Source organism: Somniosus microcephalus, chromosome 2 (genome assembly GCF_052327205.1).
Source record: "Somniosus microcephalus isolate GS21.2 chromosome 2, FLI_Smic_1.0, whole genome shotgun sequence".
Classification (NCBI taxonomy): domain Eukaryota; kingdom Metazoa; phylum Chordata; class Chondrichthyes; order Squaliformes; family Somniosidae; genus Somniosus; species Somniosus microcephalus.
Window position 1 is genome coordinate 100,405,883 of NC_140988.1, and position 19,348 is coordinate 100,425,230.

At 43.5% G+C, this 19,348-nt stretch overlaps 1 protein-coding gene across 2 annotated transcripts in view; it reads right to left on the reverse strand.

The window, feature by feature from the left end:
• Window positions 1-19,348, reverse strand: part of lrba (LPS-responsive vesicle trafficking, beach and anchor containing) — a 991,104-nt gene that overhangs the window by 36,773 nt on the left and 934,983 nt on the right. For both annotated transcript variants that reach the window (XM_086011652.1, XM_086011642.1), the window contains exon 52: window positions 17,719-17,886. In XM_086011652.1, the coding sequence (XP_085867778.1) occupies window positions 17,719-17,886 (168 nt within the window). The remainder of the gene's footprint in view (window positions 1-17,718; window positions 17,887-19,348) is intronic.

The window sequence follows — 19,348 nt, forward strand, 5'->3', positions numbered from 1 at the left end:
AGAGTGCCGAGACGTCCATCGTGGCGAGGAGTGTTCCTGGTTCAACTGGTCCGTGGGTGCTGAGCTTCTGTAAGAAGTCTGTAGTGTCGCGACAGAAGCTGGGGGTTCCCTGTACGATGGGTTTCAGGATGCCCTCGACATATCCAGAGAGGTTCTCACACAGGGTTCCGTTGCCTGATGCGATAGGACGTCCAGGTGTGTTGGCTTTGTGTTGTCACCCTGTGTGAGAACCTCTCTGGATATGTCGAGGGCATCCTGAAACCCATCGTACAGGGAACCCCCAGCTTCTGTCGCGACACTACAGACTTCTTACAGAAGCTCAGCACCCACGGACCAGTTGAACCAGGAACACTCCTCGCCACGATGGACGTCTCGGCACTCTACACCAGTATCCCCCACGATGACGGCATCGCTGCGACAGCCTCAGTACTCAACACCAACAACAGCCAATCTCCAGACGCCATCCTACAACTCATCCGTTTCATCCTTGACCACAATGTCTTCACCTTCGACAACCAGTTCTTTACCCAAACACACGGAACAGCCATGGGGACCAAATTCGCACCCCAATACGCAAACATCTTCATGCACAAGTTCGAGCAAGACTTCTTCGCTGCACAGGATCTCCAACCAACGCTATACACCAGATACATCGACGACATTTTCTTCCTATGGACCCACGGCGAAGAATCACTGAAAAGACTACACGATAACATCAACAAGTTCCATCCCACCATCAAACTCACCATGGACTACTCCTCAGAATCAGTCTCATTCCTGGACACACGAATCTCCATCAAAGACGGACACCTCAGCACTTCACTCTACCGCAAGCCCACGGACAACCTCACGATGCTTCACTTCTCCAGCTTCCACCCTAACCACGTTAAAGAAGCCATCCCCTATGGACAAGCCCTGCGAATACACAGGATCTGCTCAGACGAGGAGGAACGCGATGGACACCTACAGACACTGAAAGACGCCCTTGTAAGAACGGGATATGACGCTCGACTCGTCGATCGACAGTTCCGACGGGCCACAGCGAAAAATCGCATAGACCTCCTCAGAAGACAAACACGGGACACAACCAACAGAGTACCCTTCGTCGTCCAGTACTTCCCCGGAGCGGAGAAACTACGCCATGTTCTTCGCAGCCTTCAACATGTCATCGATGACGACGAACACCTCGCTAAGGCCATCCCCACGCCTCCACTACTCGCTTTCAAACAGCCGCCTAACCTCAAACAGACCATCGTTCGCAGCAAATTACCCAGCTTTCAGGAGAACAGCGACCACGACACCACACAACCCTGCCACGGCAACCTCTGCAAGACATGCCAGATCATCAACACAGATACCATCATCACACGTGAGGACACCACCCACCAGGTACATGGTACATACTCATGTGACTCGGCCAACGTTGTCTACCTCATACGTTGCAGGAAAGGATGCCCCGGAGCATGGTACATCGGCGAGACCATGCAGACACTGCGACAACGGATGAATGGACACCGCGCAACAATCACCAGGCAGGAGTGTTCCCTCCCAGTCGGGGAACACTTCAGCAGTCAAGGACATTCAGCCTCCGATCTTCGGGTAAGCATTCTCCAAGGTGGCCTTCGAGACACACGACAACGCAAAATCGTCGAGCAGAAACTGATAGCCAAGTTCCGCACCCATGAGGACGGCCTTAACCGAGATCTTGGGTTCATGTCACGCTACATGTAACCCCACCTGATGCAGGGTCATCCAGACTCGAGTCGACATTGGCTTGTTCTCTCTACACAGATGCGGCCGGACCTGCTGTGATTTCCAGCCAAAAAAAATGTTTTTTGTCTGTTTTTTTGTTTTTCATACAGACCCCAACATCTGCAATATTTGACCCCTTGTGACCCCACCTCATTGTTCTTTGATGTAATGTTTCCCTGACTGACCTGTTTGGACACCATTCACACCTTTGACTGCTGTGATTATCTCTCTGCCGAGGTGTGATAAATGGCAGTTGGAAAGGTTACCTGTAAACATCTGACATGATTCTCTGACTATATAAGCTGTGTCTTTATGCATTTCTCCACTTCACCTGAAGAAGGAGCAGCGCTCCGAAAGCTTGTGATTTCAAATAAAGCTGTTGGACTATAACCTGGTGTCGTGTGACTTCTTACATTTGTAGATGATGTCTTCGACCACTGATAGTTCCGCCCTGCAGTTCCAGTACTCTGCCATGTCAGGTGAGCAGTCTTGCTTCATGTTGGGCCATCCATCCAAGATGCTTTTCCTCAGTCGTCTCATTGTTTCATCTTTGTTTGTCTCAGTCTTTATGAGCTCCATTTTTGCATCTGCTATGGGCAGTGCACTTGTGATCATGTCCACGTAGGCGTTCACTTTTTCATCCATTTTGGTGTTTGCGGGCTCACTTGGGTCAACAGCTCTGGACAACGTGTCTGCTGTATACATCAGCTTATCCGGTGTGTACGCAACATTCAGTGTATAGCGTTGCAGCCTGATCATCATTCTTTGTATTCTAAGCGGACAGCTATTTAGTGGCTTTTGGAACAATGCAATCAAGGGCTTATGGTCAGTCTCTACACTGATTGCTTGTCCTGCCACAAACTGGTGAAATCTTTCACAGGCGTATGTGATGCTGAGCAGCTCCTTTTCTATTTGAGCATATCGCGTCTCCGCATCTGTCATTGAGCGCGATGCATATGCAATAGGTTGCCAGTAGTCATATTTTTGCAGAAGAACGGCACCGAGCCCACTCTGTGATGCATCTGATGATATCTTGATGGGTCTCGCTGGGTCATAAAACCTCAGAACTGGTTCCTCTGTGAGCAGTTTCTTTAGATCGCTCCATGACTTCTCATGCTCATGATTCCATTCCCATTCTATGTTCTTTTCAGTTAGTCTTCTCAGTGGCGCCATCTTTTCTGAGAGGTTGGATATGAATTTACCCATGTAGTTGATCATTCCATTAAACCTCTGCACGTCCTTTTTACATTGTGGCTTAGGCATATTCTCAATGGCGGACACCTTTCTGGGATCTGGTCTGATGCCCTCACTGCTAAGGATATCTCCCACGAATGTCAGTTCTGTCACCCCGAGCTGGCATTTCTCTCTATTCAGCTTCAGGTTTGTTTTCCTTGTTGCTTCCAGCACTTTTTTCAGTCTCTCGTCATGCTCAGTTCTCGTGGTTCCCCATACTATGATGTCATCCATTGATGTATCAACTCCCTCCAGGTGCTCATAGATCATATGGATAGTTTTGTGATACACTTCAGGAGCTGAGGCAATGCCAAATGGTAACCGTAGGAATCTGTATCTGCCAAATGGACTGTTGAACGTGCACAGTCTTGAACTTGCCTCGTCCAATTTCATCTGCCAAAATCCTGATGATGCATCTAACTTGCTGAAACACTTTGCATTTGCAAACTGTGACATGATTTCCTCACGTGTAGGAAGCTTGAAGTGCTCTCTCTTTATTGCTCTGTTTAGATCTCTTGGATCCAGGCAAATTCTGAGCTTTCCATTCTTTTTGTCCACAACGACGAGGGAACTCACCCACTCAGTTGGCTCATCTATCTTCTGAATCACGTTCCGGCTTTCCATCCTGTCCAACTCTGCCTTCAGTTGCTTTTGAAGAGCAAACGGAACCTTTCTGCATGGATGTATGACCGTTGGCATACTTTTATCTACTCTGATCGTGTGTTCTCCTGGAAGGCAGCCTAGACCCTGAAATAGGTCGTTGTACTCTTTCATGAGTTCATCATAGACTGTCTCTCCTTCGCTTTCCACAACGAGGACTCTCTTTACCAGGTTCAGTCTCTCACAGGCTTTTAAACCTAGTATGGCTTGCACATCCTTTGGCACCACGATTAATGCTAGCGTGTGCTCTCTGTCCTTGTGTGTTACTTTGACAATGCATCTTCCTTTCACCGGTATATCAGTACCTGAGTATCCTGTCACTTTCACTTTTATTCCATGTATCTTTGGTCTGGGTCTAATTTTCTTAAAATCAGTCTCTGATATCACATTAACTTGTGCTCCAGTATCCAATTTAAATGGAATATGTATGTCATTCACTTTTAGTGTCAACATCCAGTCTCTTTTTTCTTCTTTGTTTTCAGACACAACATCTACATAGAACTCCTCTATCTCGCTTTCATCTACTGCATGGACCTTGCTTTGTTGCGCTTGGTTCTTACAGCAACGGGCATAATGGTTGTTTTTGTTGCAACTATTGCATGTTTTACCATATGCTGGACACTTTTTTGGTGTATGCTGTGTACCGCATCAACTACATGACTTTCGATTGTCCCTTTCATTTTTGTTCGCTGGCCACGCCTCTTTTTTCACATTGGCGCTCTTTTTGTTAAACAGTTTGTGTCCGTTCTTTCTCACTGCATCCATGTTGCAGCTACTGTCACTGAACAGCTCCTTTGCCTGCGACTTCACAGTCTCTGTAGCCCTACACAGTGCTATGGCTTTTCCCAGGTCTAGATCTTGCTCTCTTAGCAGTCTTTCCCTTAGACCATTATCTGGAATACCACACACCAGTCTGTCTTTTATCAGCGAGTCTGTCAGTCCCCCAAATTCACATGTTTTGCTTCGGTTTCTCAGTTCAGTCACATACTGATCAATAGTCTCTCCCGTTTTCTGTACACGTGAAAAATCTGTGCCTCTCAAACGTCATGTTATGTTTAGGTATGCAGTAGGCCTCAAACTGTTCCATTATTTTATCCAGCTTCATTTTGTCTCCATCAGCAGCGAATGTGAAGTTATTATACACCTCCAGCGCTTCATCACCCACGACATGCAAGAACACTGACGCTTTCATTTTTATTACTTTTCTCGTCAGCTCCGATTGCTGATAAATACAACTCCAAACGTTGTTTGAACCTTCTCCAATTTTCAGCCACATTACCTGTCAACTGAAGCTTCGCCGGTGGGTGTAAACCTTCCATTTTTCACTTCGTTAGCTATTCTCCAATGGTAAGTAACGATGTTCTCTTTTGGCTTGCTAATATGTGGAGAGCTGATTTAACTTCAGATTTTTCCTCTTCATCTCTTTCAATCACTTCTGACACCATGTATTGATTTGTATGTGGGTTCAATGACGACACATTCATGAAAGAGAATGACTTTTTATCTAAAGTATGTTCAAGTCAGTTAACAGCATTACAGGAGACACCATCTTAGAGATCCATCTAAAACAAAACCAAAACTAAACTGCTTTTCTCTCACATGCCCTCTGCTGGTCAGGCATAAATAATCAATCAGGCAAATATGCTGGTAAGGCATAAATAATCAAACAGGCAAATACCATCACTATTTGCTGATATCATTACAGTTCCCACTCTTGATCACTATCCAGTATGAGTGCGCGTGGACCTTGTATAAATACAGATTGGGCTTGACTGTGATGTCGTTCTTCCCTTCCCCTCACAGTTGAGCAGCCTGCCAACACTTACCTGAAAGGCTCATACATGAATGACAGACACTTATTGGGGCAATGTTGACCGGGTCAATGCCTTCCAAAGAGGAAGGGAGGGGAGAAAATTGATGAGGTAAAAAATGCGGATAAACGCACATTTTACAGGTACAGTTCCCAAAAGAAAACAGGGTTATACTGCATTTATATTAGCAGCCGGCTCCAGCAGCAACAGTAAGTGAGGCATCACAAGTGCCTCCAGTGGCAAGGTGACGTCTGACATCACCACCAGTAAACATAAATGGATGTGCTGGCAGCACTGAGTGCTAAGGGTCACCATTTTTACTGGCTGCAAGTAGGAAGCCTGTACAGGCAAGCAACGTGCTTTGTGCATTATTGACTTGTACAGGTCTTCCCTCAACTGCAGACAGAAAATTTAAATGGTGACTTTTCAATAGTTGCAGTTACTTTTCAGCTGGAGCTCTGAAATGCACCCTGCAATGCAAACAGAGAATTATAGGCTACTGCTGCCTTAGCACATTGCAGAATTGCTCCAGTAGAAGCAATTCCTCAATTTAATGCAACAATAGACATTGCATTTGTTGTGTTAGCCCTATGGAGACCCTGTTCATTTAACAGAATAAAAGTTAAAATTTCCTTCTATATTAAGCAACATCTTGGAGTGCAATATAATTTTTGTCCTTTTGTAATTTGTTTTATTTTATGTATTTGCATTTAAAGGGAAATACTACGACTTTACTTGGCTTGTTAGTTTATGAGTTGTTTGGACTATGTACTAAAGATAGGCTTTTTTAAATACAATGCTTTACATTTTAATGTAAATATGAAACATCTTGACTGCAGTTACAGAAGTAAGCAAGAGTGGATTTATATGCCCATAGCTGAAGGCCGAGAGGATTACTGGGCAGTCAAGATCACTTCTGTTGACCCAAGGGGACAATAGTTTGCCTTACAGCCTGTAAACTACCATCAGCATTGGTTTTATTACACTCTTATATTAACTTTAAAAACAGGAAATGTTTTCACTCATTTTGTGTAGGTTATAGCCTGTGTTTTGCAACGTAAGTAGGCAGCAGTCTCTGTTCTGTTGTCCCCTGATTTTGTCTGCAGATGTCAATTAATGGCTAGCAGTGAAAACTTTTTTCCATGAAAGCTTTTCAGGTAGCCATGTTTAATATTTCAGTGTAAAGTAAATTAAAAATATATACAACATATACTGTATGTGGTTTAGTAGGTTCTTTATGTTCACGGGGTTTTTTAATGACTAAGCGGTTTCTTTCCCACCTTCGTGAGGGTACATACTCCCTTACTTCATTAACATCTCTCCAGGATACCACCTATTGCACTCAAGGTGGGCGACCAACCTCCTGCAAAATCTCCACTTTTTACCTTCTAGCATTTACTAGGATGTGTACAAGAGAGATCTGGGGACAACTTTCTCTCTGATATTCCCCTCATGAGAAGGAATATGGCTTGCACTTGGGATAACTGATAACATGAGATTGCCAACTAAGCAGTCGCATATTCTGTAGACATGATGCAACAGTGAAATGTTTTAAAAATTCAGTGTGTTGTAGAATTGTCATTACTTGAACCTACATTAGCTGGAAGAATCTTCAGTTGTTAAAATGAAAGGAATATCTGCTGCCATGAAGGAGAAAAACTCAAGATATAAAGAAACGCTTGTACCAAAATGGAAATATAGACGCAACCATCAAAAACACCTAGAGAGAGGCTGATACATAGAATGACAAGCTATCCAAGATCAAGGCTCAGACTAGAATTGCAAAAGATTTGACTATAAAGTTACAGGCACCCTATGAGATGATTCAAAGACTTTTGTTCATCAATCAGTAGAACAGCTCAAAAATCTCAGGAATAAAATTGCATAGAAAAAAGATTCATAGCCATTAGGAAATTGAATTTTGATACCAGCCTAAATTTGCTGAAGTAGTTACACTTCTATAACTCACTAAAGGCAAATATTCTGAAACTGCATATATACAGCACATATAATTGTTTTTATACACCAACACAAAAAACAAATGGCCACATTTAATCCAATTAAAGAGTTAGGGGAGGCCATAAACTGAGCTAAGGACAAGAGATCACAGTGTGCAGAATACAGAGATGATGTTAGAACTTTGCAATACACACCCATTAATCACATAATATATACAATCTGTTTGCTTGGAGATTATATTTAAGTTTGTTGGAAGTACAGAATGATGCCATCTTTATACAGTACCAGCACTATGCCTTTGGCACTAGTGTCAGCTGTGGCTCAGTTGGTAGCACTCTCGCCTCTGAGTCAGAAGGTTGTGGGTTCAAATCCCACTCCAGGGACTTGAGCACATAAAGCTAGGCTGACACTCCAGTGCAGTGCTGAGGGAGTGCTGCACTGTTGGAGGTGCCGTCTTTCGGATGAGACGTTAAACCAAGGCCCCGTCTGCTCTTTCAGGTGGACGTAAAAGATCCCATGGCACTATTTCGAAGAAGAGTAGGGGAGTTATCCCCAGTGTCCAACATAAGAAAAACAGATTATCTGGTCATTATCACATTGCTGTTTGTGGGACCTTGCTGTGTGCAAATTGGCTGCCACGTTTCCCACATTACAACAGTGACTTCACTTCAAAAGTACTTTGTTGGCTGTAAAGCGCTTTGAGACGTCTGGTGGTCGTGAAAGGCGCTATATAAATGCAAGTCTTTCTTTTTCTTTTTAGCATGCATTCTAAGCAAGTTGAAGTGGTTTGATTGGCTATAACAATGGTTCTCATAAAATAGTCCAGAGGCCATTTGTGGCCAGCTTCTCCATCACCTGTGGCTTGTTACTCCAAATATCTCTGGACCTTTATTCACTGCCTGCTTGGCTGAGAGATGTTTACCAAGCTGGTGTTTAGAGATGTTCCCTCTTGTTTTCTTGCTGTCCAGCCAAAGGAAGCCAGTGAATGTTATTTGTAAATAGGGCTATCCCAGCTTCCATGCAGCAAATGAAAGCTATTTTAAATAGAACTATTGAATCAAACCGTCAATCCAGTGGCTTTTTCTCCCTTTCCTATGGGGGAAGTGTCAGGTCTCTACTCAGCAATGACACACAATGGCATGAATGAAATCAGGACCTCAGTGAGTAGGAAACTGCAGTCTCAGATCCACATCCCATCTCTGTGGTGCAACATTCCAGACAGAAAAAGACAATGGCCCAGAAATTAGGTTCGGGGGCTTGCCGCGCGTGCAAGCCCCCGATGTGCACTTACCCGGCGCGCCGACAGCTGAAGCTTGGGCCTGCTTGGAATTCCTGTCACTGGCCCAGTTCAGCTGTCGGCGCGCTGTGCTTGCCTGATCCAGCAGCGTAGTTAGTGCGATGTGCTGGCTGGGATCAGGTGAGCACTGGGCAGCCAATCAGGGGAGGGAAAACTTCATTCATGAGTTTGATAGTAAGAACTGTCAAACTCATGAAAACTACGGGCGCCGAAAACACTACTTAAACTTTAAATAACATTTTAAAAAACATCCCACTAATTAAATGAACTATAAATAACTTTAAAAAACTATTTTAAACAATTAATCACATTTTTGAATTTTTTTTTTTTTAAGAAATCAGGTCTAAAAATAAACTTACCTTACTGTAAAAAGTCCTTAAAAACAATAAAGCTGTGGAAAAAATGTTATAATTTTAAATAATAGACCACTTACCTTAAAGAATCAAGTCCTTACGTCTCCTTTTTTCATTTCTAAAAAGTTGAGGCCCTTACACACGGGCAAACCTGTCAAAAAGGAAGTTCAACGCGTGCGCGCAGAGTCCTGCACGCACGCGTTGGACCTCTGAACCCCTTGGAGGAAATGTCGGTTTCCCGCGCATGCGCTGTGCATGCTAAAATCCGGCACTTCCAACGGGCCCACGCGTGAGTACCCCATCCGTACTCACGCGTTGGGACCGGAATTACTGGTCCATTGGTTGAGATTGTGAAACATAACAAAAAATAAATGACACTGAGCTCGATGACAAATCTTTAGTGAATGAGAGACTCTGTTGCAACCACAAAACGGACTTTTTTTTTTAAACATGTGCTCCTTTTTATGTGGAATGCATTTTCATAGCTATTAGTAACTCTAATTTAGTGTTAGGGTCACAGAATCAGGTTTTGAACTGTCATTATATTAGTTCATATGAAAGGAAAGTAGGGGGAATCCTTCTGTAACAAAATAACTTGGATGTTACAATCACATGACAGGAACAACTATGTTATACAGGAAGTACAGGCAGTGCATTAGATAAAATGATGCAAGTAAACATGAAAGAGACAAAGTTTAAATGTTTCTGTTTTCCAATTATGAATGTGATTTTATGGGGTGAAAAACTTAGAGCTGTATTCTATATCTTGCTAACAGACTTTTCCTGTGGTTGATGCCAGCGAAGCATTCACTAAATTTGAGACCTAATATTTTATGAGACTGACATTTTCTAAATTCCAAAGTAAATGCCATTTTCATCTCTGAAATAAAAATGGCCTTTTTTCATGCAACCCTGCTGAACAGTGCTGTAAATTTGACCACAAATCAAAAGTTTTGAAGAAGTGAAATTGTAACCACTCAGAGTAATATTTTTTATAACGGTCATGTTACAAGGGTTCAGAAAATTGTAAAACGCTCTAAAAATGGAACTTAGAGCTACAAATGATGAGTGTAGCCTGAACAAATTCTTAAATCTCATAGATCTAAGAATTATTCTAAAACATACATACTGTGGCTATAAATGGGTTACAAGGCAGCTACATGCAATAGGTTCAGTTGACATAACTCGCAACATCTTAATCTCAAAATCTTTGTATCTGGTTTTCCCTCGCTTTTACTTAGTTTTAGGCATAATCTTCCTTCATTAGAACACGCATCTTTCTCTATTTATATGGCACAGCTAGACAATGATGTAAACATCCCTGTATATGATAAATCGATATTTCAGGAATACCCTTTTCCCTCCTTCCCCATTTACATGTGTTGTAGTTTTTTTGTTAAATATTTAGACACTTCAGCAAATGCCTTAACATTAGCTGTTAACATGAAGAATGGCTTTTAATCATTGTTACTCACTGTGGTATGTACTAGCTGCAAAGTCTGCCATTTTAAATGCTAAATTTATGCATTATCTGACCAATTTTCAAAACTAATGTTGGAAAATCTAATTTCTGACATGACTGCTGCACATGCAAAACAAAAAAGGTTAAATTAGAATGGCAGCAGGAAAAATACTTGTGTGCAAATGATTAAAAATTGTTTTATTTTTGCAGGAGTGCTTTTAAAAACAAAAATGTGTCGGGACATGGGTATGAGAAGAACATTTGAACAAATTCTATATAATTTGGCAGATTTCACTGCCACCATGTAAACCTGACTGCAATTTCACCTCTGTCAAAGTATACAACAGAGAAAAACTATTTAATTCTACATACCAACAAATTATTCACCTCATCTCAGGATATGAAAAAAATGAATCACTAATACTTCAACGCACACCAATGTTTCCATGATATATACAAAGTCAGGTAAATTGCTGTCTAGTAATGGAAATAGCCCTTCTCATATACAACAACCTGTCACAGAACATGCATGCTTTCCTCACTAATAGAAAGTGACACAAACTACCCTCTCATCATGTCTCTTTCTAGAATACGCGTTTAGTAAGATTTCTATACATGACTTCCAAAAAGGAGCAGTTATATATGTAATATGCACACAGAGTTTGCTGCTTCCTTGTCAAAGCAAATGACTAGGTTAAGTTTATCCTTTTAAAAGGCCTGAATATCCAGACTTTTAACAAAGTCATTAAAATGCATTGAAACTATCAAGTGAAACTTGCAATTTGGGACTCTATTTAAATACCGTATAGCCCACAGTTTAAATGATGTTGAGACACACCCATTGGGAAAAATCAGTTGTATATTGACGGTAATTTACATGAATTGGAATCTACAAATAATTCCAAAATATCATACGAATACAATTGGTGAAGTAACTTATTCTGTATGTACACTTCCTTAATGACTGTGAGGGAAGTTTCAAAAAATTGCTATGTCCTGGACCCACTGGTATGAAAGTGTTCATGTTCTGTCTGATTTTCAAGGGTCTGACTACTATCCTGATGCTGCAGTATGGGTCTTTGACACTAGAGGCCCTTCATGAACTACTTAATTATTAAAACTCTTTCCACAGGTAGGAATCTGGCAACTACAGTATTTTAATTTATTCCACAGGTTCCATGGATTGAACATTATGGCTTGCTGCAGGTCCTGGAACACAAAAAGCATAATCCAGAGCTCTGATCTGTGGAATTTTCCATTCCTGTTATGTGTATACTGGTCATCATCATAGAACTTTATTTCAAGTCAATTAAAGACATGATTTTACTTCTGATGCAAAACTTCAAGGCGAAGCTTCATCATCTTACTTTTCACACACAAATTCAAACCAGCTGTACACTGTTGCTGAAATCAATGTAATATTCAGCAGCTGTTCCTCAAGCTAATGCTTTTAACACAGAAAACAGTAAGTGTGTGAAGCTCAGAACATCTAATTTATGTTTTTCAATGCTCTCTGAAAAACTATACATTGTTGGTGACCTGCTAGCTCTACTGGTACAATACAGTACTCCTGTACAGAGGGATCTGAATCTCAGTCTACAGAATTGCTTGAACTTTATTCCTCGCAATGGGTGAACACCAGCTTGCACTGTTATTGCAGACTGCAGGGTAGGAAAATTAGGTGAGATTTGTCTTTGTGAAAAGTAACTGCAGTGGTGGTCAAATATAGAGTGGCACTATTGGCTGCACTGGAGAAATCTGTGACCGAGCAAGGGAAAAAAAATTAATAGGATGGCTTGACACGGTTAGTGATGGAAATGGTAGACTGAAATTTGGGAACTTTGAACTGATTTCTAGCTAAATTCAGGATATGTTTTAACAAAAATCCATCATTAGTTTAAAAATATTTATAAATTCCTATGTTTACATTTATAATAAAAATTGCCTATGTAAATTTGTCACCTTGCAATGACACCATCCTTCCAGTGGTGGGAATGTAGCACCTCAGTTTTGTGTCTTCCAACTCGCCAGCCCGCATTGCATACCCTGCTCAAAACAATTCTACTTCCCAATTGGCCATAAGTTTTGCTATTTAACGTTAAAAATCAGGTCAAAGTATTAATATAAAAATAAGGACAGAATGTATGAATTTAAATGGGGACTGAATTACAGCTGTGCATCCTGGTCCAAGTATTCCCCTCCCACTAACACTGCTTCACCTGAAGACTACACTTGGTCTTGACTCCCCATGTATAAGGCCATAGGAAATCAACTAGTGTAATATAAATCCATAATCACTATTTGGCAAATTGCTCCGCAGATACAAAAAAAATCACTATAATTATAAGTGTTAGTAAATTTCATGAATTATCTCTCTAATATTTTATGATGAATTAGAAATCCTAACCAGAGACGCTGGGCTCGATATTAACACGTAGATGGGATCAGAGTTGAAGGGGGGCCCCAATAATGGCCGAAAAACGCGCAAGATCATGGAAATGTGCGATTTCAACAGGGATTCCTCATTATCATTTTACTTCCGGATTTTGTGTCTCCAACGTGTATCAGTGGGTGTGACCCAATTTCACCTCGACGATTTAAAGGCCCAGTTCACAGATGCAATGTGGGAGGAGGTATGGAGTTTTGTACATTCTGGTTATTGTCATCACAGGGGCAGTTTATATGCCTCCCAGCCCTGGTAAACAATTCATCTGTTAACTGCCGTATACATTTATCTGCAGCTGACTGCGAGACCCTCTCTATGGCCAGAATTTTTACCTCCGAGTCAGGTTGGGCGCATGTAGGCCGCGTAGCGGGTTGCCATTACGAACTTTTCATCAGCGTGGTCTCCACTGCGCGTTTAACTGAATTAGATCAATTGAATGAGTCATGCGGGTTTCCCAGCTAATTATCTGGAGCGTGTCTGATGATGTCACCGATGACTCGCCTTCAGCTCAGATATTTAAAGGAGCCTTGCACACATCACAGTTGAAGGCTGTTGTAGGAGGCTCAGAGGTGGTTGGGAGAGATGCCTATGCTTATCCATCCAAGACTTTGACTGTGAGGGTGCAAGGAAGGAAGCAGTCTCAGCACCTGAAGGCTGCACCCAGGTTTTCGGATTCCTCCCTGGAAGTCCTGCTCCAGGGAGTCGGAGCACGGAGGGAGGTCCTATTCCCTGGTAATGGCAGGAAGAGACCAGCCAGTGATACCAAGAAGGCATGGCTGGAGATCGGCAAAGAAGTCAGCAGCAGGGGTGTTGTGAGCCACTCCTGGATACAATGTCGTAAAAGATTTAATGATCTCATGAGGTCAGGAAAGGTGAGTGCAATGCCACATTCAACTACATCCTGATGTGCGTATCACCACAACCCCATCACTCTGCCTTCCCTTGCCTATTCCTGCATGTCACTCCTCACACCAACCTACCTTGCAAGTGCACCACTCCCTCACAATCTATGCACCTACTCACATCCCCATTTGACTATTCACAACTGACACTCACTCTCAGCATAATGCAACCTTGGAAAGTAACACCACAGAAGGAGGCCATTTGGCAATGTCACGCCACTCCCTTATAGTCATCCTCTACAGATGTAACCCATCCATCCCGTACACTCATTTCATCACGCTCAAAGTTCTCTTCTTTCGCTCCTTGCAGAAGAGAGCACAGAACAACAGAGAAAGACAAACCAGAGGTGGCCCTCCAATATACACGATTTTGACACCAGCAGAGGAGGCGGCGCTGGGATTAAGTGAAGTGGCAGAGCTGCTACCAGTGGGAGACAGAGAGAGGGGGACCTCCCAGCAACCTGGTGACAGAATTAAATATGCCACATGGCATACCACAGTCACTCATGGTGACTGATGTCAGCAGCCAGTGAAATATCATCATGTGCATAATGGTAACGTTACACATTCTTATCATGACTTCTAATTCATCTCTTTACTCTCCTACAGGTCCATCAAGTGACCCCCCCACTGTCCAGAGGAAGGCGACTCCTCAGAGGAAGCTCCAGTCTCTGAGGGTGCACCGTCAGCAGACCCATGCACACCCAGCGCCAGCGCAGATACGGACACGTCGGTGGGTCCTGCGAGACATAAGAGTAGTGTTGTCACCTGGTGTCTCACACATCACAAATGAGCAAGAGCGGATGGTGGAGACAGCGACAGCAGTGGAAAGTCCTCGCCAGTGGACGCAGGATGCTCCAAACTCTGCTCAGCTGCATGCAGATGCTGAACCTCAGGGGCCGTCGACAAAGAAGTTGATCTTGGAGGAGCAGTAACAAATGCACGAGGCTCTGGCAGCTTTTCCAGCCACGATGTGCACGATTGTAGAGAGAATGGAGGAGTCCATCTCCAACATGAGCACCACCATATCGCAGGCGATGGCGACGATGTGCTCTTCCATGGAAAGGATGGCCACCTGCCTGGAGCTGCTAATGCGCCAGTCAAACGAGAACATGCTTGCTGTGAACAACTGGTTGCAGACTCTTATTGATCTCATCTCTAGAAGGGATAGCAACATAGACTTGAGCGTTCATGGCCCCACTGCTGTGCAGCAAGGTGTTCTCCAGCTCCTTGCTAGCAGGAAAGTGAGGGTGACCCATGAGAGGGATGATGTTGAGCGGGCACATGGAAGTGGGGGCTCTGTTCAAAGTGCTCAAACTTCTCCCCCGCTGTCTTCCCCTCAGTCAGAGCCCACATGCTGCCTCGGATCCCGATGGCACATTTGCAGGAGGAGCAGTCTTTGGCGGGGCCCTCACAGGCTCCAAAATCCAGAGGGCATCTGCTAAAAGTGTATAAGCAGTCACAGCTGGGAGTGAGCAGCCTGCCTCTACCTCTGCTGAAGCTACAGGAGGTGCACCTCGTAGAAGCACTCAGAAAAGAAAAATGACACAATCGTAAATGCACAATGGTATGCACATAGGTATTTGCCAAAATGTTAGCTTTAAGTTTCAGTTAAGTTCAGTTCTGGAGGTGGCCTCGTCAGTTGGAGTGAATGATGAGACATTACTTAACCTCGAGCAATGGGTGTGTGTGTGTGTGACAGGAATGGTTTGGTCATCTTAGGACTGCTTTGTGGTGTTGGGGGGGCCAGAAGTTGGTACAGCATCTGGGAGCCAGATGGGTGCAGTGGTGCAACTTAACTAAATCGTGCCATTATGAGGCCATCCTAGGCAGCAATGTGTGTCGCTGCTGTTGCCATGTCCTTCTCAGGTTCCTCCTCCTCCTCCTCCTCAGGTCCCACCTGCTCCTCCATCTCCTTTGAAGAGGCTGTGCGCTCTGCGCCTTGCTCCTCCTGCAGCTCTAATCCTCGCTGCTGCGCGCTGTTGTGTAGCACGCAGCATACAATGATGATTCTGGAGACCCTGGCTGGTGCGTACTGAAGAGCTCCTCCAGATCTGTCAAGGCATCTGAAGCGCATCTTCAGCATGCCGACTGCTTACTCTATGACACATCTGGTCGTTATGTGGCTTTCATTATCGCGTTCCTCGGCCTCATTGCTTGGCCTCCTCAAGGGTGTCATCAGCCACGTCTTCAGTGGATAGCCCTGGTCTCTAAGCAGCCAGCCGGCAAGTCTATTCAGAGGTGCGAAGGGCTGAGGGAGGGTGGACTGGTGCAGGACGAAAGAGTCATGACAGCTCCCTGGGAATCTGGCACGCACATGCATGATGATCTTTTGCATTCTTGCTGCACATTGAGGGAGTGGAAGCCCTTATGGTTCATGAGCCCTCCTGGGTGATCTGGGGGTGTCTTGATGGCCACATGTGTGCAGTCGATGATGGCCTGCACGTGTGGGAAGCCAGCCAGAGCTGCAAAGCCAAGCGCCGCTCAGTGACACTGGCTTCATCAGTGGCAAAGTGTACATAAGTGGCTGACTTGTGAAACATGGCATTGGTCACCTGGGCGATGCATCGGTGGGCGGCCGACTGCAAGTGTCTGCTGTAGATCCCTGGAAGGAGCTTGAGGCAAAGAAGTTGAGGGTGGCGTGACTTTGACAGCCACTGGTAAGGCATGTCCACTCGGTCCTCTGGGCAGTAGGTCTTACTCCAGCAAGGTACAAATGTCTGCCACAATCTGGTGCGATAGCCTGAGCCTCCTGAAGCATTGCTATTCAGTCATGTCCAGGAAGCTCATCCTCTGCCTGTATACCCTGTGTTGGGGGTATCGCCTCAGGCGCTGTGCACCCGTGCTGATCCCCTCCCCCGCCTCAGGTCGATAGGGAAAAGGCTGCTGGTGTTGTTGCTGCTGCTGGTCTGGCTGGTGCTGGGGCTCATCTTGGTCCGAATCTGAGAGCCAAGGTGAAACAGCTGATCTGATAGATGGCAGGTAAAGTGGAGATCAGAGGCACAATCCTCCAAAGTAGCGAGAGTGACTTGCAATGTAGTGAGAGTGGCTTCCGAGGTTGCAATGGCCTGCAAACTCCTGAAAGCAAAATCTGTGCACAAATGCTGTCAGCAAGAGCCTTTCCCTTAGGCAAGGAAGCAGGTGTAAGATGTGTGTATTTATGTGCTTTTTCCAGCTGTCACTTAATGAAGGGCCACTGAGCTCCCGCGCTCCTGCCTTGCCTTCACGGGCGAGCTTCACGAAGTCCGTGAATCCCGTGCACAAGCATGAAACCTCACATTAAAAACCCTCTTAAGGGTCCCTCAATGAGCAGTTAAGTACTTCAGTAAGGTCACCCACCTCTCCCGAGTGGCTCCGTGGCACGCTTCGAAACGCGCCCCAGTTAAATGCGGAAGTCGGCGGGTTCCCGACGCGCTGTGAATTTCAGTGCTTTTAACTGCCGACCCGCTCCCAAACCCGCACTCTCTGCAATGTGAAAATTCCAGCCTATGTCTCTGGCAGCGCCCTGGAAGGAACCCTCTGCCACCCGTTGTGTGGATTTAATATCGAGCCTACTATGTCCACAATAGAACAAGAACTGTTTACTCCATGTTTTACTAAACATTCATTTGTTTCTGAATGTAAACAGCATAACCATGCCTAAAGTTCATATTTAAATAAGCTTATTTAAAATTTGAGTAAAGTGAAGGGTCTTAAGAGGGAGAGAGATCATTTTGACTGTTTTCACATTACTGCAAATGGCACTGCAGTCAAAGCCTGAGTTTGTGAAACCCCTATTGTTAGTTAAGAGACAGAAATATCAAATAAACACAGTTTTAGATTAAGTTTTTTTCCTTTACTTACTGTTGGTGTGTTCTCCAACACTGTGGTTTTTCCCATTCCAATACCAGAGAAGCAGAGTTGCATCCCGGGACCCTGACAGGATATAACAGTCACCTCCAATGTACGATTCAGATCTAGCTAAACAGGTTACAACATCCCAGTGTCCAAAAATCACCTGAGTGAGTTTACCTGAAACAAACAAATAAAAAAAGGGACTCAGTTTTAAGTGAACATTCAGTATTTCATGCACCTGTATTGAAATTTTATTCAATTTAACCAACATTCTTTCAGCGTGCTACATACAGGTAGGAAGTAACAAATGGTAACCTTTTAAAGACTATAAACAGTCTCAGAATCAAAATTAAAACATGTTTTTTAATTAATATTCAACACATTATTAATTTTAGAAAACTATGTTCTTTTAATTTTATTTTGCAACCCACATAGAAAAGTGAGCGCTAATGCATTTTTGGGAGAAAAATCAAGGAATGGAAGTATACACTAGGTGGAAAGCAGTGTGGATGAACAGAGAGATTAGAGGTTCAAATACATAATTCCTTGATATTGCAAGTGCAGGTAGATTGAGCCATAAAAAGGCCAGCAGCATTTTAGGTGCATTTTTAACAAACACATTAAGCAAACAAGAGCGGCAAAGGTAGTGAATAAATCTTAGCTACGACGTACGTAAAGTGGGTAAATAATCTTACAACTGCAGAAGGCACAATTTTACCAGATGTTACAGCACTCTTACCACTAGTCAGTATCTACTGTACATTTTGTAAGGCACACAGATTGAGGATATCTTGGCTATATTGTGCATGTGTAAAAAATGTGGATTTTGTTATATTTCTTTGCGGGTGGGGAGAAGAGAAAGCTTTTTTGTACGTTATTTTATCTTTCCCATCCATTGCTCAAGTCTCTCCTGCCCACAGACCATATCCTGATGAGGGAAATAGCAGGTAAATGGTTTCATCTGCCCAAAACTTTTTTCCAGAGATGACTGACAAGAGGGTGTGCCAACTTAGAAAAAGGGGCTAACCTGTGGTTTTCCTTCCCTTCTGTGGGAAAGCACCCAGCCCTAATTGGTGTCTCCAGTAATCTTTGAATCAAGATCAGGAACTCAGCTTGTGGAGATTTCAGTTCCAAACCATATCCTACCACACCAGGCACAGCACAGGGATGAACCACTAACTAACCTCCTTTTCTAACACAGTCATTTAGTCATGGCCTACAAGTAAAGTTCAGTGGCAGCTAGTCTTTTTCAGAGCCTTTCAAAACTCAAAATGATGTGATTTTAAAAAAATGGACAATCTGGTTTTACATTTCATATATATTTGTAATGAAGGTTAAAGAATAATTCTTATCCAATCAGGGTGTGGAAGAGTGGCCAGCACAGGAATACACATCAGTGCACACATGTATTCACTTACATGCTACATATGATTTGTATAACTTTAAAAAGACCAGTCTGGAATGTATATGTCTAATAATGACCTCAAAAGTTTTACAATAGAAATGTTTGAAGTTGAACACTAAGGATCAAGCAACGATCATTTTAAATACAGACAAAAAGCACTGGCGGTATTTAAACAAAGGCACCAAATAGTGACTAATTTGCCTAACTGTCCTGGACCAATGCCTAAATCATTAT